This window comes from Coregonus clupeaformis, chromosome 39 (genome assembly GCF_020615455.1).
Source record: "Coregonus clupeaformis isolate EN_2021a chromosome 39, ASM2061545v1, whole genome shotgun sequence".
NCBI lineage: Eukaryota > Metazoa > Chordata > Actinopteri > Salmoniformes > Salmonidae > Coregonus > Coregonus clupeaformis.
This window is the reverse complement of record NC_059230.1, coordinates 6,456,527-6,481,058: the sequence shown is the minus strand read 5'-3', so window position 1 is coordinate 6,481,058 and position 24,532 is coordinate 6,456,527. Positions and strand designations below refer to the sequence as shown.

General features: G+C 40.0%; 1 protein-coding gene across 1 annotated transcript in view; it reads left to right on the top strand.

Annotated features, from left to right (window-relative positions):
* Window positions 1–3,154: 3,154 nt before the first annotated feature.
* Window positions 3,155–24,532, top strand: part of LOC121554213 (transmembrane protein 151B) — a 30,910-nt gene continuing 9,532 nt past the window's right edge. The window contains exon 1 of the mRNA XM_041867691.2: window positions 3,155–3,952. Within this exon, the coding sequence (XP_041723625.2) occupies window positions 3,878–3,952 (75 nt within the window). The 5' untranslated portion in view covers window positions 3,155–3,877. The remainder of the gene's footprint in view (window positions 3,953–24,532) is intronic.

The window sequence follows — 24,532 nt, the reverse complement described above, 5'->3', positions numbered from 1 at the left end:
GGAAATGTGTATGTTTGTGTGTAATCAAATCAAATCAAGTTTTATTGGTCACATACACGTGTTTAGCAGATGTTATTGCAGGTGTAGCGAAATGCTTGTGCTTCTAGCTCCAACAGTGCAGTAATATCTAACAATTTCACATACAGTGATGGAAAAAAGTATTTGATCCCCTGCTGATTTTGTACGTTTGCCCACTGACAAAGACATTAAATCAGTCTATAATTTTAATGGTAGGTTTATTTGAACAGTGAGAGACAGAATAACAACAACAAAATCCAGAAAAACGCATGTCAAAGATGTTATAAATTGATTTGCATTTTAATGAGGGAAATAAGTATTTGACCCCTCTGCAAAACATGACTTAGTACTTGGTGGCAAAACCCTTGTTAGCAATCACAGAGGTCAGACGTTTCTTGTAGTTGGCCACCAGGTTTGCACACATCTCAGGAGGGATTTTGTTCCACTCCTCTTTGCAGATCTTCTCCAAGTCTTTAAGGTTTCGAGGCTGACGTTTGGCAACTCGAACGTTCAGCTCCCTCCACAGATTTTCTATGGGATTAAGGTCTGGAGACTGGCTAGGCCACTCCAGGACCTTAATGTGCTTCTTCTTGAGCCACTCCTTTGTTGCCTTGGCCGTGTGTTTTGGTTCATTGTCATGCTGGAATACCCATCCACGACCCATTTTCAATGCCCTGGCTGAGGGAAGGAGGTTCTCACCCAAGATTTGACGGTACATGGCCCTGTCCATCGTCCCTTTGATGCGGTGAAGTTGTCCTGTCCCCTTAGCAGAAAAACACCCCCAAAGCATAATGTTTCCACCTCCATGTTTGACGGTGGGGATGGTGTTCTTGGGGTCATAGGCAGCATTCCTCCAAAGAGCTCAATTTTGGTCTCATCTGACCACAACACTGTCACCCAGTTCTCCTCTGAATCATTCAGATGTTCATTGGCAAACTTCAGACGGCCCTGTATATGTGCTTTCTTGAGCAGGGCGACCTGGCGGGCGCTGCAGGATTTCAGTCCTTCACGGCGTAGTGTGTTACCAATTGTTTTCTTGGTGACTATGGTCCCAGCTGCCTTGAGATCATTGACAAGATCCTCCCGTGTAGTTCTGGGCTGATTCCTAACCGTTCTCATGATCATTGCATCTCCACGAGGTGAGATCTTGCATGGAGCCCCAGGCCGAGGGAGATTGACAGTTATTTTGTGTTTCTTCCATTTGCGAATAATCGCACCAACTGTTGTCACCTTCTCACCAAGCTGCTTGGCGATGGTCTTGTAGCCCATTCCAGCCTTGTGTAGGTCTACAATCTTGTCCCTGACATCCTTGGAGAGCTCTTTGGTCTTGGCCATGGTGGAGAGTTTGGAATCTGATTGATTGATTGCTTTTGTGGACAGGTGTCTTTTATACAGGTAACAAGCTGCGATTAGGAGCGCTCCCTTTAAGAGTGTGCTCCTAATCTCAGCTCGTTACCTGTATAAAAGACACCTGGGAGCCAGAAATCTTTCTGATTGAGAGGGGGTCAAATACTTATTTCCCTCATTAAAATGCAAATCAATTTATAACATTTTTGACATGCGTTTTTCTAGATTATTTTGTTGTTTTTCTCTCTCTCACTGTTCAAATATACCTACCATTAAAATTATAGACTGATCATTTCTTTGTCAGTGGGCAAACGTACAAAATCAGCAGGGGATCAAATACTTTTTTCCCTCACTGTAAAACCCAATACACACAAATCTAAGTAAGGAATGAATTAAGAATATATACATATATGGACGAGCGATATCAGAGAGGCATGGACTAAGATACAGTAGAATATTATAGAATACAGTATATACATATGAGATGAGTAATGCAGATAAGTAAACATTATTAATGTGGCTAGTGTTCCATTTCTTAATGTGGCCAGTGATTTCAATAGGCAACAGCAGCCTCTAATGTGCTAGTGATGACTGTTTAACAGTCTGATGGCCTTGAGATAGAAGCTGTTTTTCAGTCTCTCGGTCACAGCTTTGATGCACCTGTACTGACCTCGCCTTCTGGATGATAGCGGGGTGAACAGGCAGTCGCTCGGGTGGTTGATGTCCTTGATGATCTTTTTGGCCTTCCTGTGACATCGGGTGCTGTAGGTGTCCTGGAGGGCAGGAAGTTTCCCCCCGGTGATGTGTTGGGCAGACCGCACCACCCTCTGGAGAACCCTGCAGTTGCGGGCGGTGCAGTTGCCATACCAGGCGGTGATACAGCCCAACAGGATGCTCTCAATTGTGCATCTGTAAAAGTTTGTGAGGGTTTTAGGTGCCAAGACAATTTTCTTTAGCCTCCTGAGGTTGAAGAGGCTCTGTTGCGCCTTCTTCACCACACTGTCTGCGTGGGTGGACCATTTCAGTTTGTCAGTGACGTGTACGCCAAGGAACTTGAAGCTTTCCACCTTCTCGATGTGGATAGGGGGAGGGGGGAGGGGAGGGGGTGCACCCTCTGCTGTTTCCTGAAGTTCACGATCATCTCCTTTGTTTTGTTGACGTTGAGTGAGAGGTTATTTTCCTGGCACCACACTCCCAGAGCCCTCACCTCCTCCCTGTAGGCTGTCTCGTCATTGTTGGTAATCAAATCAAATCAAATCAAATTTTATTGGTCACATGCGCCGAATACAACAGGTGCAGACATTACAGTGAAATGCTTACTTATATATAGCAAGGTGTAAATATTAGCAAGGTGTTCTTAATGTTTGGTATGCTCAGTGTATATTGTCTATAGATCTAGCCTACTGTATATTTTGTTGATGTATATTAGTGATGCACGGGTTGGCTCATTATTTTGGTAGGCTATTTGCAGGTTAGGGTTGAGTGCTGGCCTCAAATCTTCACTTAATGACATATAGTTGGGCGATTGCGAATGGGTTATTTGCAATTGCTGGTGACCAGGTGAACAAACAGCTGACCTGCGCATCACTAATGTATGTAGCCTATATGCTCAGGTGGTGGGTGACGTCAGTGGGCATACAGAAGGATGTGTAGGGTCAAACCTTCCAGTTCAAAGGAGACAAATATAAATAAAATAACCACCAGAGACGGTTTTACCGTTATTTTCTTTCCTGAGAATAAACTATTTACCATAGAAAAGGAATCGGTTGATCCTGGCTTACCTTTTACTAGTAGGATTAACCGAGATCGCGGTCTGCCTTTGGAAAACATCCCCCTCCTACCCATCCATCTTTCACATCAGCGCTCTCGTGCCTGCCCCTCGTGCTCACTCTGAACGAAACCGTAACCCTTTGGCTCATGCCGCGTTCATGTGCTAGTCGGGACTAGGAAACTGACATTTTCGACTTGCTAACCGGTTGAACGCGGCACCGGTTAGCAAATTTGACATTTCAGAGTTTTCTAATTCCAACTAGCACATGAACGAAGCATTAGTCATCTCGAGCTTCTGCACACACCGCCCCACCTGCGCCTAGAACGAAGCCTAGAAGCTTCAAGGCACTGAATCGCAGAGGACTAACGAACGGACGTTAATCTAATCGTTAACGGAAGAAACCTGGGCTTTGTCTAATCTATGCTATGTTTGCATGGGAAATGTGAATTAATCCAACCATGGAAGGAGTGAAGAAGAACCGAGAGGAACCGGGTGAATGAACTCCTCTGATTCCGACAGAGGCGACGTTCAATCGGCGTGGATTATGCGCATTTGCCGCAGGCTCTACTGTCATCACTACAGTGTAACCGGATCTCGACCGGCGACGGATGGGGTGACTCCCGCCGTGCCGAGGAGGTGGTCCCAGCCTCCGGCCAGGGCCGCCACTCCTGGGGTGGGTCCGCATCCCTGGTACCGTTAACGGGAGGGCACGTGTCAGGGGGGAAGACGAAAGAGAAAAAAATGCAGACGGAGGTGCCAGTACCACCGGAGACAGGAGAGGAGACCCTAGAAGAAGACGGAGCAGGGCGAGAGGAGGTAGGGGGGGGACACTGGCGTGTGACTGACTGGATGTGTGTACAGGCTACAGCGGGAGTGGGTCATCTTTGGGCACGCGGGCTTAGCCTAATCGTCTTTAAGGTCCATCAATAGATCAGATGCGTCTTTTAGTTTATCCTTCGTTTTAATAGAGTTTACATATTTTCTTCCCTTGACACTCAAAGGACAGAGAGAGCGTTGCTTCCCATGGCCTTGTTGTTATGGGTGATGCTGCAAGTTTTACTGTAGATGATGAAACGTGACTAAAGACGCATGCCCAGGCCTACTCAACACATTTAGCCTAGAAATGAATTGCCAGTTTACAGGGATGGTAGGCCTATAGTCCTTAACATAGTAGGACTGTAGCCTACTAGCATTTTTTTTTTTTTTTACATTTTCCACAAGATGTGTTTTGTCAAAGGGAAAGCTAATGTAGCCTATAGCACATCCAGATGGGGCCAAAACATTACCATGGTGCAGAAAAAGTGCATTAAAAAACAAGGTGCCCTATTTTACTCACCCTGTATACACTACTACATGACCAAAAGTATGTGGACATAGCATTCACACTGATATAGGGGCTAGGCCTACTGTAAATTACATCATGGCTGAGCATGGACATGACAAATGTTGTCAATAAGCAAGATTTAAATTAACTAAAAAGGGTGAAAAATGTGAAACTAAACGAAACAAATTGTTTTAAGTAGGCTAAGTCTAAATAGTCTTACAGGCACCATAACTGCTTCCCATGGGCATATAATACACTACATGACCAAAGGTATGTGGACACCTGCTCGTCGAACATCTCATTCCAAAATCATGGGCATTCATGTGGAGTTGGTCCCCCCCCCTTTGCTGCTATAACAGCCTCCACTCTTCTGGGAAGGCTTTCCACTAGATGTTGGAACATTGCAGCGGGGACTTGCTTCCATTCAACCACGAGCATTAGTGAGGTTGGGCACTGATGTTGGGTGATTAGGCCTGGTTTCGCAGTCGGCGTTCAAACTCATCCCAAAGGTGTTCGATGGGGTTGAGGTCAGGGCTCTGTGCAGGCCAGTCAAGTTCTTCCACACCGATCTCGACAAACCATAGCTGTATGGACCTCGCTTTGTGCACTGGGGCATTGTCATACAGAAACAGGAAAGGGCCTTCCCCAAACTGTTGCCACAAAGTTGGAAGCATAGAATCATCTAGAATGGCATTCTATGCTGTAGCATTAAGATTCCCCTTCACTGGAACTAAGGGGCCTAGCCCGAACCATGAAAAACAGCCCCAGACCATTATTCCTTCTCCACCTTGGGTCTCCCGAGTGGCGCAGTGGTATAAGGCACTGTATCTCAGTGCTAGAAGCGTCACTGCAGACCCTGGTTCGATTCCAGGCTGTATCACAATCTGTCCGTGACTGGGAGTCCCATAGGGCGGCGCGCAATTGGCCCGTCGTCGTCCGGGGTAGGCCGTCATTGTAAATAAGAATTTGTTCGGTCGGGCAGGCTGCAATGCAGTCTGACCGCTGCTCCCTGCCTCATCTACCTACCTCTCCATCGCTCTCTCTCTCTCACTATCTCGCTATCTGTCCTCACTATCACGCTATCTGTCCTCACTATCTCGCTATCTGTCCTCACTATCTCGCTATCTGTCCTCACTATCTCGCTATCTGTCCTCACTATCTCGCTATCTGTCCTCACTATCTCGCTATCTGTCCTCACTATCTCACTATCTGTCCTCACTATCTGTCCTCACTATCTCACTCTCTGTCCTCATCTACTCTCTCTCTTTATATCTCTCTGTCAGTCTCCGAGCGCATCTTGTTATCCCTACATCCCTTTATATCTCTCTGTCAGTCTCCGAGCGCATCTTGTTATCCCTACATCCCTTTATATCTCTCTGTCAGTCTCCGAGCGCATCTTGTTATCCCTACATCCCTTTATATCTCTCTGTCAGTCTCCGAGCGCATCTTGTTATCCCTACATCCCTTTATATCTCTCTGTCAGTCTCCGAGCGCATCTTGTTATCCCTACATCCCTTTATATCTCTCTGTCAGTCTCCGAGCGCATCTTGTTATCCCTACATCCCTTTCATATCCGGACCTCTACCAGTAGCGGTGAAAATCACTGGGAAAAGCCCCCCCAAAAAGCCATATTACAACCTATGTGTTGTGATAATTGCGTTGTTTGCTCTATAACCTGTTAGTTCATATGTCTTGCGACCGTGATACAGTGGGGGAAAAAAGTATTTAGTCAGCCACCAATTGTGCAAGTTCTCCCACTTAAAAAGATGAGAGATGCCTGTAATTTTCATCATAGGTACACGTCAACTATGACAGACAAATTGAGATTTTTTTTTTCCAGAAAATCACATTGTAAGATTTTTAATGAATTTATTTGCAAATTATGGTGGAAAATAAGTATTTGGTCACCTACAAACAAGCAAGATTTCTGGCTCTCACAGACCTGTAACTTCTTATTTAAGAGGCTCCTCTGTCCTCCACTCGTTACCTGTATTAATGGCACCTGTTTGAACTTGTTATCAGTATAAAAGACACCTGTCCACAACCTCAAACAGTCACACTCCAAACTCCACTATGGCCAAGACCAAAGAGCTGTCAAAGGACACCAGAAACAAAATTGTAGACCTGCACCAGTCTGGGAAGACTGAATCTGCAATAGGTAAGCAGCTTGGTTTGAAGAAATCAACTGTGGGAGCAATTATTAGGAAATGGAAGACATACAAGACCACTGATAATCTCCCTCGATCTGGGGCTCCATGCAAGATCTCACCCCGTGGGGTCAAAATGATCACAAGAACGGTGAGCAAAAATCCCAGAACCACACGGGGGGACCTAGTGAATGACCTGCAGAGAGCTGGGACCAAAGTAACAAAGCCTACCATCAGTAACACACTACGCCGCCAGGGACTCAAATCCTGCAGTGCCAGACGTGTCCCCCTGCTTAAGCCAGTACATGTCCAGGCCCGTCTGAAGTTTGCTAGAGTGCATTTGGATGATCCAGAAGAGGATTGGGAGAATGTCATATGGTCAGATGAAACCAAAATATAACTTTTTGGTAAAAACTCAACTAGTCGTGTTTGGAGGACAAAGAATGCTGAGTTGCATCCAAAGAACACCATACCTACTGTGAAGCATGGGGGTGGAAACATCATGCTTTGGGGCTGTTTTTCTGCAAATGGACCAGGACGACTGATCCGTGTAAAGGAAAGAATGAATGGGGCCATGTATCGTGAGATTTTGAGTGAAAACCTCCTTCCATCAGCAAGGGCATTGAAGATGAAACATGGCTGGGTCTTTTCAGCATGACAATGATCCCAAACACACTGCCCGGGCAACGAAGGAGTGGCTTCGTAAGAAGCATTTCAAGGTCCTGGAGTGGCCTAGCCAGTCTCCAGATCTCAACCCCATAGAAAATCTTTGGAGGGAGTTGAAAGTCCGTGTTGCCCAGCGACAGCCCCAAAACATCACTGCTCTAGAGGAGATCTGCATGGAGGAATGGGCCAAAATACCAGCAACAGTGTGTGAAAACCTTGTGAAGACTTACAGAAAACGTTTGACCTGTGTCATTGCCAACAAAGGGTATATAACAAAGTATTGAGAAACTTTTGTTATTGACCAAATACTTATTTTCCACCATAATTTGCAAATAAATTCATAAAAAATCCTACAATGTGATTTTCTGGATGTTTTTTTCTCATTTTGTCTGTCATAGTTGACGTGTACCTATGATGAAAATTACAGGCATCTCTCATCTTTTTAAGTGGGAGAACTTGCACAATTGGTGGCTGACTAAATAATTCCCCCCCCCACTGTATATAGGCCTAAAGGCCAGAGACAATAAGAAGACACAGTGGCAGAATAAATTCAACCACAGCTTTTGTTTCATCACAAAACCGGAGAGCAACATCTGACCGGTGAAGTCCACAAAACATATTGCATGGAACAAACAGTTACACGACCTACAGTCAAGGTCAAGCAAGTTAAAGGGGACTGGAAACACTAGGATTTAGAACGCCTGCTGACTGAAACTGTAAATCACCATATTAGCATTGTTGCGTCACTGGCAGGAGAGACAATTTTGTAACTCCCCAAAATGGCCGAATTTACCGAGTAGCTCAGAGTCTGAGAATTAGTTTATTACAGAGAATGAAATAATGTTATTTAGGGAGCCAATATACCTACTGAAGCCGTTCATGTTTGAGCCGATCGTTGCCCCAGATCAAAGAGTTCGTTCTCGTAGCAGTAACAAAAAACTCAATACCACAGACAATTTGCTGATTCCTGCCAGTGATGAACTGGCGTCAGTCATTACTATGGCAATTTAAAATGGCGCTGACCATAGCTCAAATAAATCTTGTCGACGATCAAAATGCTAAATATAGAGATGTTTTTATGTTAATTGCACATGTTTTAGTGTTAGTGGATTGAATTAATCTCTTTGCTTAGATTTACTTCCTAAAGTGTTTCCATTCCCCTTTTAATGTTTCCGACTGTTTCGGACTGTCACGAATTCAGCCGAGGCTGAGGCTGCCCCTCCTCCTTGCTCCGGCAGGTTTCGGCGTTCGTCGTCACCGGCTTACTAGCCACTACCGCTCCATTTATCATCACTCCATTTGTCTTGTCTTGTCAATTACACACACCTGGTACTCATTCCCTCATTAGTCTGTGTATAAGTGTTCCCTCTGCCCCCTTGTCCTTTGTGAGTGATTGTGAGAGTGAGTAGCTGGGTTGAGCTACTCTTTCCTTGTATCTAGCCAAGGTGGATTTTTCCCTTGTGCTAGTTTCGTTTTGACGCTTGCTGGGCTTTATTCATGTACACTGAATAAACTCTGGATTTCGGTGTTTTACCTGACTCCGTCATTCACACCTCATCACACGGACCACTAAACAACTATTGATTTAGTTACCTCAAGTCGCAAAGAAAACAGGAGCTGCCTCCACTATTCCAGCACCATTTCAGCTTCGACATTTCAACATCATCAAATCACCTACGCTTAGTCTAATACAGGGACAACTAAAAGATACCCAAAAAACGACTTAGTCCAACGTAAGCTAAATATGATGTGGCTGTCCATGGTTCTGATTTCTGTGTGTGTGTAAGTAGGAATAACATGTTGACTGACTCTACTTGTAGAGAAACACCAAGCCCATCCTCTTCTCTTTCATGTTGCCGGGAACGGTCTATGATGTCATACAGTACACACTTTTAGTTTTTGTTGTCCTAGGCAACCTGGCTAAAATACTCACTAGCTAGCCTGACTTCTGTTCATGGGCAACGATTAGCCAGCTAGTTGACATTAGCCTGCTACATCTAGCTACATATTGAACTTACATCCTCTCAGGCCAGAGGCACAATATATGAATTTATGATTTGGATCAGAATCGTCGTTATAATCATTGGCCAGTACGGAGAATTAAGTAAAACCACAAGTCCAAATCCCTATTTCTGTCCATGGCTAATTTGGGAAAGGGCCAATATTAGCTAGCTAGCTAGTCATCGGAGGACAACACGAGATGCAACAATTTAAAGTTTTTTTCTGTTAATGACTTTTGGCTTGATGTGATTGGTGTGAAGCCAAATCCAAACTGGATTCCTTTGACACTAATAATAATAATAATGCCCATAGGCTATTATTGTATGATTAATTTTTTTTATCAAGGGAGGCCAAATGCTCGCTGGCTTCCTTCCCTTGCGTTAAATGCTACGGGCAGCAACAGTGTCATACTCTTTTTGACCAGACAGCATCAGATAGATGGGCTACACATAGAGAGACAGAGGGGGCGCTGTTTCGCTCACTCTGATGCTTTCTCCAGTGAGATACATTCAGCCTCTTGCGAATTGAAGGACATTTATGAAACACAGAGAGGATACAATTTTGTATTTTATTTTTTGGTAAATTTTTTTGGGGAAAGCCTGGCTTCCCTTGGCATCCATGAATACACTCCACTGCTATCTACTTCTCCCCTCTCTCTCTCACTAAATTTAATTTCTTAAGGGATCCCCCTGTCTCGACTTATATCAATTCTAATGGGAGCGCTAGTCATGTTTGAAGAGCGCCTTTAGCAGCAGACATGTAGGCTAGTATAGGTTAGTCATTTCTTACTGGAGAGAGAGGCAAACTGACATTTTTGAAGAAATAAACCGTTGTTGTCAACTGTCAGTTTTGTACGTTTACCATTTCTTGATTTATCATATTCCATGCGCGAGTCGTCTGTGTTTCCCACTGTGTCGCCACCCACGCACTTCGAGTCCACTAATTATAGCCAGTTAGCGTTCAGCAATCCAATCAGAATCCAGCTGATTTTAAATTGGGAGGGACAATCTGTCTTTTTACTGTAATCTCTCTCTCTCTCTCTCTCTCTTTCTCTGTCTCTCTCTCTCTTTCTCTGTCTCTCTCTCTCTCTCTCTCTCTGTCTCTCTCTCTGTCTCTCTTTCTCTGTCTCTCTCTTTCTCTGTCTCTCTTTCTCTGTCTCTCTCTTTCTCTCTCTGTCTCTGTCTCTCTCTTTCTCTCTCTGTCTCTTTCTCTGTCTCTCGGTCTCTCTCTCTGTCTCTGTCTCTCTCTTTCCCTCTCTCTTTCTCTGTCTCTCTCTCTCTCTTTCTCTTTCTCTGTCTCTCTCTGTCTCTCGGTCTCTCTCTCTCTCTCTCTCTCTCTCTGTGTGCACACACAGCTAATATCCAATCTCTCCATACTCCCCACCATTACATCCGAAGGGCTAAAAGTCTAAGATGCAACCATGTGCTGTATATTCAGAGTGGCCCCTGTATAACAACAGACAGTTTGTGTTTTACATCCCTTCAGTAGGCTCGGGGTTAAAAGGTTAGTCAGATAATCTGTGTGTGAGATGAACCAGAGACCATTGTCATTCAATCAGGCAATTATCTGTCAGCTGTCGTTACAATCTAATACTGTAGGTACAGCCCAAACACGCAGGATGGTCAGATAAGGGAGAGTAGTACGTTGTAAAAACTGTTTTTCTTCTTCTTCAATAAATGGATAAGAAAACAAAAGAGAAAGTATAGTAGTTGTTTCTCTGTAATACTTCTAGCCACCTAGCAATGTTATTAAGTTGGGTTTAGCCCAGATAGGTTCCCAGTCTCCCATCCTCATAACTAGGTGTTATGACTAGACTATAGGCATTATAACTAGACTATAGGTGTTATAACTAGACTATAGGTGTTATAACTAGACTATAGGCGTTATAACTAGACTATAGGCGTTATAACTAGACTACAGGTGTTATAACTAGACTATAACTAGACTATAGGTGTTATAACTAGACTATAGGTGTTATAACTAGACTATGGGCGTTATAACTAGACTATAGGTGTTATAACTAGACTATAGGTGTTATAACTAGACTATAGGTGTTATAACTAGACTATAGGCGTTATAACTAGACTATAGGCGTTATAACTAGACTACAGGTGTTATAACTAGACTATAACTAGACTATAGGTGTTATAACTAGACTATAGGTGTTATAACTAGACTATGGGCGTTATAACTAGACTATAGGTGTTATAACTAGACTATAGGTGTTATAACTAGACTATAGGTGTTATAACTAGACTATAGGCGTTATAACTAGACTATAGGCGTTATAACTAGACTACAGGTGTTATAACTAGACTATAACTAGACTATAGGTGTTATAACTAGACTATAGGTGTTATAACTAGACTATAGGCATTATAACTAGACTATAGGTGTTATAACTAGACTATAACTACACTATAGGTGTTATAACTAGACTATAACTAGACTATAGGTGTTATAACTAGACTATAGGCGTTATAACTAGACTAACTAGACTATAGGTGTTATAACTAGACTATAGACGTTATAACTAGACTATAACTAGACTATAGGTGTTATAACTAGACTATAGGCGTTATAACTAGACTATAACTAGACTATAGGCGTTATAACTAGACTATAGGCGTTATAACTAGACTATAGGCGTTATAACTAGACTATAGGCGTTGTAACTAGACTATAACTAGACTATAGGTGTTATAACTAGACTATAGGTGTTATAACTAGACTATAGGCATTATAACTAGACTATAGGCGTTATAACTAGACTATAGGCGTTATAACTAGACTATAACTAGACTATAGGCGTTATAACTAGACTATAGGTGTTATAACTAGACTATAGGCATTATAACTAGACTATAGGTGTTATAACTAGACTATAACTAGACTATAGGTGTTATAACTAGACTATAGGCGTTATAACTAGACTAACTAGACTATAGGTGTTGTAACTAGACTATAGGCGTTATAACTAGACTATAACTAGACTATAGGTGTTATAACTAGACTATAGGCGTTATAACTAGACTATAGGCGTTATAACTAGACTATAGGCGTTATAACTAGACTATAGGCGTTATAACTAGACTATAGGCGTTGTAACTAGACTATAACTAGACTATAGGTGTTATAACTAGACTATAGGTGTTATAACTAGACTATAGGCATTATAACTAGACTATAGGCGTTATAACTAGACTATAGGCGTTATAACTAGACTATAACTAGACTATAGGCGTTATAACTAGACTATAGGTGTTATAACTAGACTATAGGCATTATAACTAGACTATAGGTGTTATAACTAGACTATAACTAGACTATAGGTGTTATAACTAGACTATAGGCGTTATAACTAGACTAACTAGACTATAGGTGTTGTAACTAGACTATAGGCGTTATAACTAGACTATAACTAGACTATAGGTGTTATAACTAGACTATAGGCGTTATAACTAGACTATAGGCGTTATAACTAGACTATAGGCGTTATAACTAGACTATAGGCGTTGTAACTAGACTATAACTAGACTATAGGTGTTATAACTAGACTATAGGTGTTATAACTAGACTATAGGCGTTATAACTAGACTATAGGCGTTATAACTAGACTATAGGCGTTATAACTATACTATAGGCGTTATAACTAGACTATAACTAGACTATAGGTGTTATAACTAGACTATAGGCGTTATAACTAGACTATAACTAGACTATAGGCGTTATAACTAGACTATAGGCGTTATAACTAGACTATAGGCGTTATAACTAGACTATAGGCGTTATAACTAGACTATAGGCGTTGTAACTAGACTATAACTAGACTATAGGTGTTATAACTAGACTATAGGTGTTATAACTAGACTATAGGCATTATAACTAGACTATAGGCGTTATAACTAGACTATAGGCGTTATAACTAGACTATAACTAGACTATAGGCGTTATAACTAGACTATAGGTGTTATAACTAGACTATAGGCATTATAACTAGACTATAGGTGTTATAACTAGACTATAACTAGACTATAGGTGTTATAACTAGACTATAGGCGTTATAACTAGACTAACTAGACTATAGGTGTTGTAACTAGACTATAGGCGTTATAACTAGACTATAACTAGACTATAGGTGTTATAACTAGACTATAGGCGTTATAACTAGACTATAGGCGTTATAACTAGACTATAGGCGTTATAACTAGACTATAGGCGTTATAACTAGACTATAGGCGTTATAACTAGACTATAACTAGACTATAGGCGTTATAACTAGACTATCACTAGACTATAGGCGTTGTAAATAGACTATAGGTGTTATAACTAGACTATAGGCGTTATAACTAGACTATAACTAGACTATAGGCGTTATAACTAGACTATAGGCGTTATAACTATAGGCGGTCCTCTGTAGCTCAGCTGGTAGAGCATGGCGCTTGTAACGCCAAGGTAGTGGGTTCGATCCCCGGGACCACCCGTACACAAAAAAATTATGCACGCATGACTGTAAGTCGCTTTGGATAAAAGCGTCTGCTAAATGGCATATTATTATTATTTATTATTATAACTAGACTATAGGCATTATAACTAGACTATAGGCGTTATAACTAGACTATAACTAGACTATAGGTGTTATAACTAGACTATAGGTGTTATAACTAGACTATAGGTGTTATAACTAGACTATAGGCGTTATAACTAGACTATAGGTGTTATAACTAGACTATAGGTGTTATAACTAGACTATAACTAGACTATAGGTGTTATAACTAGACTATAGGTGTTATAACTAGACTATAGGTGTTATAACTAGACTATAGGCGTTATAACTAGATTATAGGTGTTATAACTAGACTATAGGTGTTATAACTAGACTATAACTAGACTATAGGCGTTATAACTAGACTATAGGCATTATAACTAGACTATAGGTGTTATAACTAGACTATAGGTGTTATAACTAGACTATAGGCGTTATAACTAGACTATAGGTGTTATAACTAGATTATAGGTGTTATAACTAGACTATAGGTGTTATAACTAGACTATAGGCGTTATAACTAGACTAACTAGACTATAGGTGTTATAACTAGACTATAGGCGTTATAACTAGACTATAACTAGACTATAGGCGTTATAACTAGACTATAGGCGTTATAACTAGACTATAGGCGTTATAACTAGACTATAGGCGTTGTAACTAGACTATAACTAGACTATAGGTGTTATAACTAGACTATAGGTGTTATAACTAGACTATAGGCATTATAACTAGACTATAGGCGTTATAACTAGACTATAGGCGTTATAACTAGACTATAACTAGACTATAGGCGTTATAACTAGACTATAGGTGTTATAACTAGACTATAGGCATTATAACTAGACTATAGGTGTTATAACTAGACTATAACTAGACTATAGGTGTTATAACTAGACTATAGGCGTTATAACTAGACTAACTAGACTATAGGTGTTGTAACTAGACTATAGGCGTTATAACTAGACTATAACTAGACTATAGGTGTTATAACTAGACTATAGGCGTTATAACTAGACTATAGGCGTTATAACTAGACTATAGGCGTTATAACTAGACTATAGGCGTTATAACTAGACTATAGGCGTTGTAACTAGACTATAACTAGACTATAGGTGTTATAACTAGACTATAGGTGTTATAACTAGACTATAGGCATTATAACTAGACTATAGGCGTTATAACTAGACTATAGGCGTTATAACTAGACTATAACTAGACTATAGGCGTTATAACTAGACTATAGGTGTTATAACTAGACTATAGGCATTATAACTAGACTATAGGTGTTATAACTAGACTATAACTAGACTATAGGTGTTATAACTAGACTATAGGCGTTATAACTAGACTAACTAGACTATAGGTGTTGTAACTAGACTATAGGCGTTATAACTAGACTATAACTAGACTATAGGTGTTATAACTAGACTATAGGCGTTATAACTAGACTATAGGCGTTATAACTAGACTATAGGCGTTATAACTAGACTATAGGCGTTATAACTAGACTATAGGCGTTGTAACTAGACTATAACTAGACTATAGGTGTTATAACTAGACTATAGGTGTTATAACTAGACTATAGGCGTTATAACTAGACTATAGGCGTTATAACTAGACTATAGGCGTTATAACTATACTATAGGCGTTATAACTAGACTATAACTAGACTATAGGTGTTATAACTAGACTATAGGCGTTATAACTAGACTATAACTAGACTATAGGCGTTATAACTAGACTATAGGCGTTATAACTAGACTATAGGCGTTATAACTAGACTATAGGCGTTATAACTAGACTATAGGCGTTGTAACTAGACTATAACTAGACTATAGGTGTTATAACTAGACTATAGGTGTTATAACTAGACTATAGGCATTATAACTAGACTATAGGCGTTATAACTAGACTATAGGCGTTATAACTAGACTATAGGCGTTATAACTAGACTATAGGTGTTATAACTAGACTATAGGCATTATAACTAGACTATAGGTGTTATAACTAGACTATAACTAGACTATAGGTGTTATAACTAGACTATAGGCGTTATAACTAGACTAACTAGACTATAGGTGTTGTAACTAGACTATAGGCGTTATAACTAGACTATAACTAGACTATAGGTGTTATAACTAGACTATAGGCGTTATAACTAGACTATAGGCGTTATAACTAGACTATAGGCGTTATAACTAGACTATAGGCGTTATAACTAGACTATAGGCGTTATAACTAGACTATAACTAGACTATAGGCGTTATAACTAGACTATCACTAGACTATAGGCGTTGTAACTAGACTATAGGTGTTATAACTAGACTATAGGCGTTATAACTAGACTATAACTAGACTATAGGCGTTATAACTAGACTATAGGCGTTATAACTATAGGCGGTCCTCTGTAGCTCAGCTGGTAGAGCATGGCGCTTGTAACGCCAAGGTAGTGGGTTCGATCCCCGGGACCACCCGTACACAAAAAAAATTATGCACGCATGACTGTAAGTCGCTTTGGATAAAAGCGTCTGCTAAATGGCATATTATTATTATTTATTATTATAACTAGACTATAGGCATTATAACTAGACTATAGGCGTTATAACTAGACTATAACTAGACTATAGGTGTTATAACTAGACTATAGGTGTTATAACTAGACTATAGGTGTTATAACTAGACTATAGGCGTTATAACTAGACTATAGGTGTTATAACTAGACTATAGGTGTTATAACTAGACTATAACTAGACTATAGGTGTTATAACTAGACTATAGGTGTTATAACTAGACTATAGGTGTTATAACTAGACTATAGGCGTTATAACTAGATTATAGGTGTTATAACTAGACTATAGGTGTTATAACTAGACTATAACTAGACTATAGGCGTTATAACTAGACTATAGGCATTATAACTAGACTATAGGTGTTATAACTAGACTATAGGTGTTATAACTAGACTATAGGCGTTATAACTAGACTATAGGTGTTATAACTAGATTATAGGTGTTATAACTAGACTATAGGTGTTATAACTAGACTATAGGCGTTATAACTAGACTATAGGCGTTATAACTAGACTACAGGTGTTATAACTAGACTATAGGTGTTATAACTAGACTATAGGTGTTATAACTAGACTATAGGCGTTATAACTAGATTATAGGTGTTATAACTAGACTATAACTAGACTATAGGCGTTATAACTAGACTATAGGCATTATAACTAGACTATAGGTGTTATAACTAGACTATAGGTGTTATAACTAGACTATAGGCGTTATAACTAGACTATAGGTGTTATAACTAGACTATAACTAGACTATAGGTGTTATAACTAGACTATAGGCGTTATAACTAGACTATAGGCATTATAACTAGACTATAGGTGTTATAACTAGACTATAGGTGTTATAACTAGACTATAGGCGTTATAACTAGACTACAGGTGTTATAACTAGACTATAGGTGTTATAACTAGACTATAGGTGTTATAACTAGACTATAGGCGTTATAACTAGACTATAACTAGACTATAGGTGTTATAACTAGACTATAGGCGTTATAACTAGACTATAGGTGTTATAACTAGACTATAGGCGTTATAACTAGACTATAGGTGTTATAACTAGACTATAACTAGACTATAGGTGGTATAACTAGACTATATGCATTATAACTAGACTATAGGTGTTATAACTAGACTATAACTACACTATAGGTGTTATAACTAGACTAACTAGACTATAGGTGTTATAACTAGACTATAGGCGTTATAACTAGACTAACTAGACTATAGGTGTTATAACTAGACTATAGGCGTTATAACTAGACTATAACTAGACTATAGGTGTTATAACTAGACTATAGGCGTTATAACTAGACTAACTAGACTATAGGTGTTATAACTAGACTATAGGCGTTATAACTAGACTATAACTAGACTATAGGCGTTATAACTAGACTATAGGCGTTATAACTAGACTATAACTAGACTATAGGCGTTATAACTAGACTATAGGCGTTATAACTAGACTAACTAGACTATAGGTGTTATAACTAGACTATAGGCGTTATAACTAGACTATAGGCGTTATAACTAGACTATAACTAGACTATAGGTGTTATAACTAGACTATAACTAGACTATAGGCGTTATAACTAGACTATAGGCGTTATAACTAGACTATAGGCGTTATAACTAGACTATAACTAGACTATAGGCGTTATAACTAGACTATAGGCGTTATAACTAGACTATAGGCGTTATAACTAGACTATAGGTGTTATAACTAGACTATAACTACACTATAGGTGTTATAACTAGACTAACTAGACTATAGGTGTTATAACTAGACTATAGGCGTTATAACTAGACTATAACTAGACTATAGGCGTTATAACTAGACTATAGGCGTTATAACTAGACTATAACTAGACTATAGGCGTTATAACTAGACTATAGGCGTTATAACTAGACTAACTAGACTATAGGTGTTATAACTAGACTATAGGCATTATAACTAGACTATAGGCGTTATAACTAGACTATAACTAGACTATAGGTGTTATAACTAGACTATAACTAGACTATAGGCGTTATAACTAGACTATAGGCGTTATAACTAGACTATAGGCGTTATAACTAGACTATAACTAGACTATAGGCGTTATAACTAGACTATAGGCGTTATAACTAGACTATAGGCGTTATAACTAGACTATAGGCATTATAACTAGACTATAGGTGTTATAACTAGACTATAGGTGTTATAACTAGACTATAGGTGTTATAACTAGACTATAGGCGTTATAACTAGACTATAGGCGTTATAACTAGACTATAGGCGTTATAACTAGACTATAGGTGTTATAACTAGACTATAGGCGTTATAACTAGACTATAACTAGACTATAGGCGTTATAACTAGACTATAGGCGTTATAACTAGACTATAGGTGTTATAACTAGACTATAGGCGTTATAACTAGACTATAGGCGTTATAACTAGACTATAACTAGACTATAGGCGTTATAACTAGACTATAGGCGTTATAACTAGACTATAGGTGTTATAACTAGACTATAGGCGTTATAACTAGACTATAGCTAGACTATAGGCGTTATAACTAGACTATAGGCATTATAACTAGACTATAGGTGTTATAACTAGACTATAGGTGTTATAACTAGACTATAGGCGTTATAACTAGACTATAGGCGTTATAACTAGACTATAGGTGTTATAACTAGACTATAGGTGTTATAACTAGACTATAGGCGTTATAACTAGACTATAGGCGTTATAACTAGACTATAACTAGACTATAGGCGTTATAACTAGACTATAGGCGTTATAACTAGACTATAACTAGACTATAGGCGTTATAACTAGACTATAACTAGACTATAGGCGTTATAACTAGACTCCCAGCCGGCCGCGACCGGGAGACTCATGGGCGGCGTAACTAGACTATAGGCGTTGTAAATAGACTATAGGTGTTATAACTAGACTATAACTAGACTATAGGTGTTATAACTAGACTATAGGTGTTATAACTAGACTATAGGCGTTATAACTAGACTATAGGCGTTATAACTAGACTATAACTAGACTATAGGCGTTATAACTAGACTATCGGCGTTATAACTAGACTATAGGTGTTATAACTAAACTATAGGTGTTATAACTAGACTATAGGCGTTATAACTAGACTATAACTAGACTATAGGCATTATAACTAGACTATAGGCGTTATAAGTAGACTATAGGTGTTATAACTAGACTATAGGTGTTATAACTAGACTATAGGTATTATAACTAAACTATAGGTGTTATAACTAGACTATAACTAGACTATAGACTCACTCCATTCTCCACATGACTCGCCACCAGATTATTCTGTCCTATTCTATACTCCATTGTTGTCATCTGTTCGGCAACATTCCACAAGTAAATGTAATAAATAAAACACCTACATGAAATAGCTCAGGTCTTGAAAATATGTGAAAATAAAAAAATAAAAAAGCCATTCGTACACTATTGTTCTAAATTCAATCACACTCTTCTTCTTCATCCTCATCATTCAGTTAATTCAAATTCAATTGTAATACATTTTGTCACTCCCGTTCAACAACTCTAAATCGCTTTTGCATGTGCTCCAAAGGGATAACTTGAAATAACATGATATACAGTGCCTTCGGAAAGTATTCAGACCCCTTGACTTTTCCCACATTTTGGTACATTATAGCCTTATTCTAAAATTGATTTAAAAAAAATAAACATCCACAGCAATCTACACACAATACCCCATAATGACAAAGTGAAAACAGGTTTTTAGAAAATTTAAAAAAGTATTCAGACCCTTTGCTATGAGACTCGAAATTGAGCTCAGGTGCATCCTGTTTCCATTGATCATCCTTGATGTTTCTACAACTTGATTGGAGTCCATCTGGGGTAAATTCAATTGATTGGACATGATTTGGAAAGGCACACACCTGTCTATATAAGGTCCCACAGTTGACAGTGCATGTCAGAGAACAAACCAAGCCATGAGGTCGAAGGAACTGTCCGTAGAGCTCCGTGACAGGATTGTGTCGAGGCACAGATCTGGGGAAGGGTACCAAAACATTTCTGCAGCATTGAAGGTCCCCAAGAACACAGTGACCTCCATCATGGAACCACCAAGACTCTTCCTAGAGCTGGCCGCCCGGCCAAACTGGGCAATCGGGGAGGTGACCAAGAACTCGATGGTCACTCTGACAGAGCTCCAGAGTTCCACTATGGAGATGGGAGAACCTTCCAGAAGGACAACCATCTCTGCAGCACTCCACCAATCAGGCCTTTATGGTAGAGTGGCCAGATGGAAGCCACTCCTCAGTAAAAGGAACATGACAGTCCGCTTGGAGTTTGCCAAAAGGCAGTGAAAGGACTCAGACCATGTGAAACAAGATTCTCTGGTCTGATGAAACCAAGATTGAACTCTTTGGCCTGAATGCCAAGCGTCACGTCTGGAGGAAACCTGGCACCATCCCTACGGTGAAGCATGGTGGTGGCAGCATCATGCTGTTGGGATGTTTTTCAGCGGAAGGGCCTGGGAGACTAGTCAGGATCGAGGGAAAGATGAACAGAGCAAAGTACAGAGAGATCTTTGATGAAAACCTGCTCCAGAGCACTCAGGCCCTCAGACTGGGGCGAAGTTTCACCTTCCAACAGGACAACGACCCTAAGCACACAGCCAAGACAACGCAGGAGTGGCTTCGAGACAAGTCTCTCTCTCCCCTTTCAATTCAATTTCAATTTAAGGGCTTTATTGGCATGGGAAACGTATGTTAACATTGCCAAAGCAAGTGAAGTAGATAGTAAGCAAAAGTGAAATAAACAATAAATATTAACAGTAAACATTACACTCAGAAGTTCCAAAAGAATAAAGACATTTCAAATGTCATATTATGTATATATACAGTGTTGTAACAATGTGCAAATAGTTAAAGTACAAATGGGAAAATAAATAAACATAAATATGGGTTGTATTTACAATGGTGTTTGTTCTTCACTGGTTGCCCTTTTCTTGTGGCAACAGGTCACAAATCTTACTGCTGTGATGGCACACTGTGGTATTTCACCCAGTAGATAAGGGAGTTTATCAAAAATGGGTTTGTTTTCGAATTGTTTGTGTATCTGTGTAATCTGAGGGAAATATGTGTCTCTAATATGGTCGTACATTTGGCAGGAGGTTAGGAAGTGCAGCTCAGTTTCCACCTCATTTTGTGGGCAGTGTGCACATAGCCTGTCTTCTCTTGAGAGCCAGGTCTGCCTACGGCGGCCTTTCTCAATAGCAAGGCTATGCTCACTGAGTCTGTACATAGTCAAAGCTTTCCTTAATTTTGGGTCAGTCACAGTGGTCAGGTATTCTGCCACTGTGTACTCTCTTTTTAGGGCCAAATAACATTCTAGTTTGCTCAGTTTTTTTTGTTAATTCTTTCCAATGTGTCAAGTAATTATCTTTTTGTTTTCTCATGATTTGGTTGGGTCTAATTGTGTTGCTGTCCTGGGGCTCTGTGGGGTCTGTTTGTGTTTGTGAACAGAGCCCCAGGACCAGCTCGCTTAGGGGATTCTTCTCCAAAGTTAATCTCCCTGTAGGTGATGGCTTTGTTATGGAAAGTTTGGGAATCGCTTCCTTTTAAGTGGTTATAGAATTTAATGGCTCTTTTCTGGATTTCGATAATTAGTTCTGCTCTGCATGCATTATTATATGTTTTCCGTTGTACACTGAGGATATTTTTGCAGAATTCTGCATGCAGTCTCAATTTGGTGTTTGTCCCATTTTGTGAATTCTTGTTTGGTGAGCGGTCCCCAGACCTCACAACCATAAAGGCCAATGGGTTCTATAACTGATTCAAGTATTTTTAGCCAGATCCTAATTGGTATGTCGAATTTTATGTTCCTTTTGATGGCATAGAAGGCCCTTCTTGCCTTGTCTCTCAGATCGTTCACAGCTTTGAGGAAGTTACCTGTGGCGCTGATGTTTAGGCCGAGGTATGTATAGTTTTTTGTGTGCTCTAGGGCAACGGTGTCTAGATGGAATTTGTATTTGTGGTCCTGGCAACTGGACCTTTTATGGAACACCATTATTTTTGTCTTACTGAGATTTACTGTCAGGGCCCAGGTCTGACAGAATCTGTGCAGAAGATCTAGGTGCTGCTGTAGGCCCTCCTTGGTTGGTGACAGAAGCACCAGATAATCAGCAAACAGTAGACATTTGTCTTCAGATTCTAGTAGGGTGAGGCCGGGTGCTGCAGACTGTTCTAGTGCCCTCGCCAATTTGTTGACATATACAGTGGGGAAAAAAAGTATTTAGTCAGCCACCAATTGTGCAAGTTCTCCCACTTAAAAAGATGAGAGGCCTGTAATTTTCATCATAGGTACACGTCAACTATGACAGACAAATTGAGGAAAAAACATTGAGAAAATCACATTGTAGGATTTTTTATGAATTTATTTGCAAATTATGGTGGAAAATAAGTATTTGGTCACCTACAAACAAGCAAGATTTCTGGCTCTCACAGACCTGTAACTTTTTCTTTAAGAGGCTCCTCTGTCCTCCACTCGTTACCTGTATTAATGGCACCTGTTTGAACTTGTTATCAGTATAAAAGACACCTGTCCACAACCTCAAACAGTCACACTCCAAACTCCACTATGGCCAAGACCAAAGAGCTGTCAAAGGACACCAGAAACAAAATTGTAGACCTGCACCAGGCTGGGAAGACTGAATCTGCAATAGGTAAGCAGCTTGGTTTGAAGAAATCAACTGTGGGAGCAATTATTAGGAAATGGAAGACATACAAGACCACTGATAATCTCCCTCGATCTGGGGCTCCACGCAAAAATCTCACCCCGTGGGGTCAAAATGATCACAAGAACGGTGAGCAAAAATCCCAGAACCACACGGGGGGACCTAGTGAATGACCTGCAGAGAGCTGGGACCAAAGTAACAAAGCCTACCATCAGTAACACACTACGCCGCCAGGGACACAAATCCTGCAGTGCCAGACGTGTCCCCCTGCTTAAGCCAGTACATGTCCAGGCCCGTCTGAAGTTTACTAGAGTGCATTTGGATGATCCAGAAGAGGATTGGGAGAATGTCATATGTCATATGGTCAGATGAAACCAAAATAGAACTTGTCGTGTTTGGAGGACAAAGAATGCTGAGTTGCATCCAAAGAACACCATACCTACTGTGAAGCATGGGGGTGGAAACATCATGCTTTGGGGCTGTTTTTTCTGCAAAGGGACCAGGACGACTGATCCGTGTAAAGGAAAGAATGAATGGGGCCATGTATCGTGTGATTTTGAGTGAAAACCTCCTTCCATCAGCAAGGGCATTGAAGATGAAACGTGGCTGGGTCTTTCAGCATGACAATGATCCCAAACACACCGCCCGGGCAACGAAGGAATGGCTTCGCAAGAAGCATTTCAAGGTCCTGGAGTGGCCTAGCCAGTCTCCAGATCTCAACCCCATAGAAAATCTTTGGAGGGAGTTGAAAGTCCGTGTTGCCCAGCGACAGCCCCAAAACATCACTGCTCTAGAGGAGATCTGCATGGAGGAATGGGCCAAAATACCAGCAACAGTGTGTGAAAACCTTGTGAAGACTTACAGAAAACGTTTGACCTGTGTCATTGCCAACAAAGGGTATATAACAAAGTATTGAGAAACTTTTGTTATTGACCAAATACTTATTTTCCACCATAATTTGCAAATAAATTCATTAAAAATCCTACAATGTGATTTTCTGGATTTTCTTTCCTCATTTTGTCTGTCATAGTTGACGTGTACCTATGATGAAAATTACAGGCCTCTCTCATCTTTTTAAGTGGGAGAACTTGCACAATTGGTGGCTGACTAAATACTTTTTTCCCCCACTGTATGTTGAAGAGGGTGGGGCTTAAACTGCATCCCTGTCTCACCCCACGGCACTGTGGAAAGAAATCGATGTGTTTTTTGCCAATTTTAACCGCACACTTGTTGTTTGTGTACATGGATTTTATAATGTCGTATATTTTTCACCACTTTCCATCAATTTGTATAGCAGACCCTCACGCCAAATTGAGTCAAAAGCTTTTCTGAAATCAACAAAGTATGAGAAGACTTTGCCTTTATTTTGGTTTGTTTGTTTGTCAGTTAGGGTGTGCAGGGTAAATA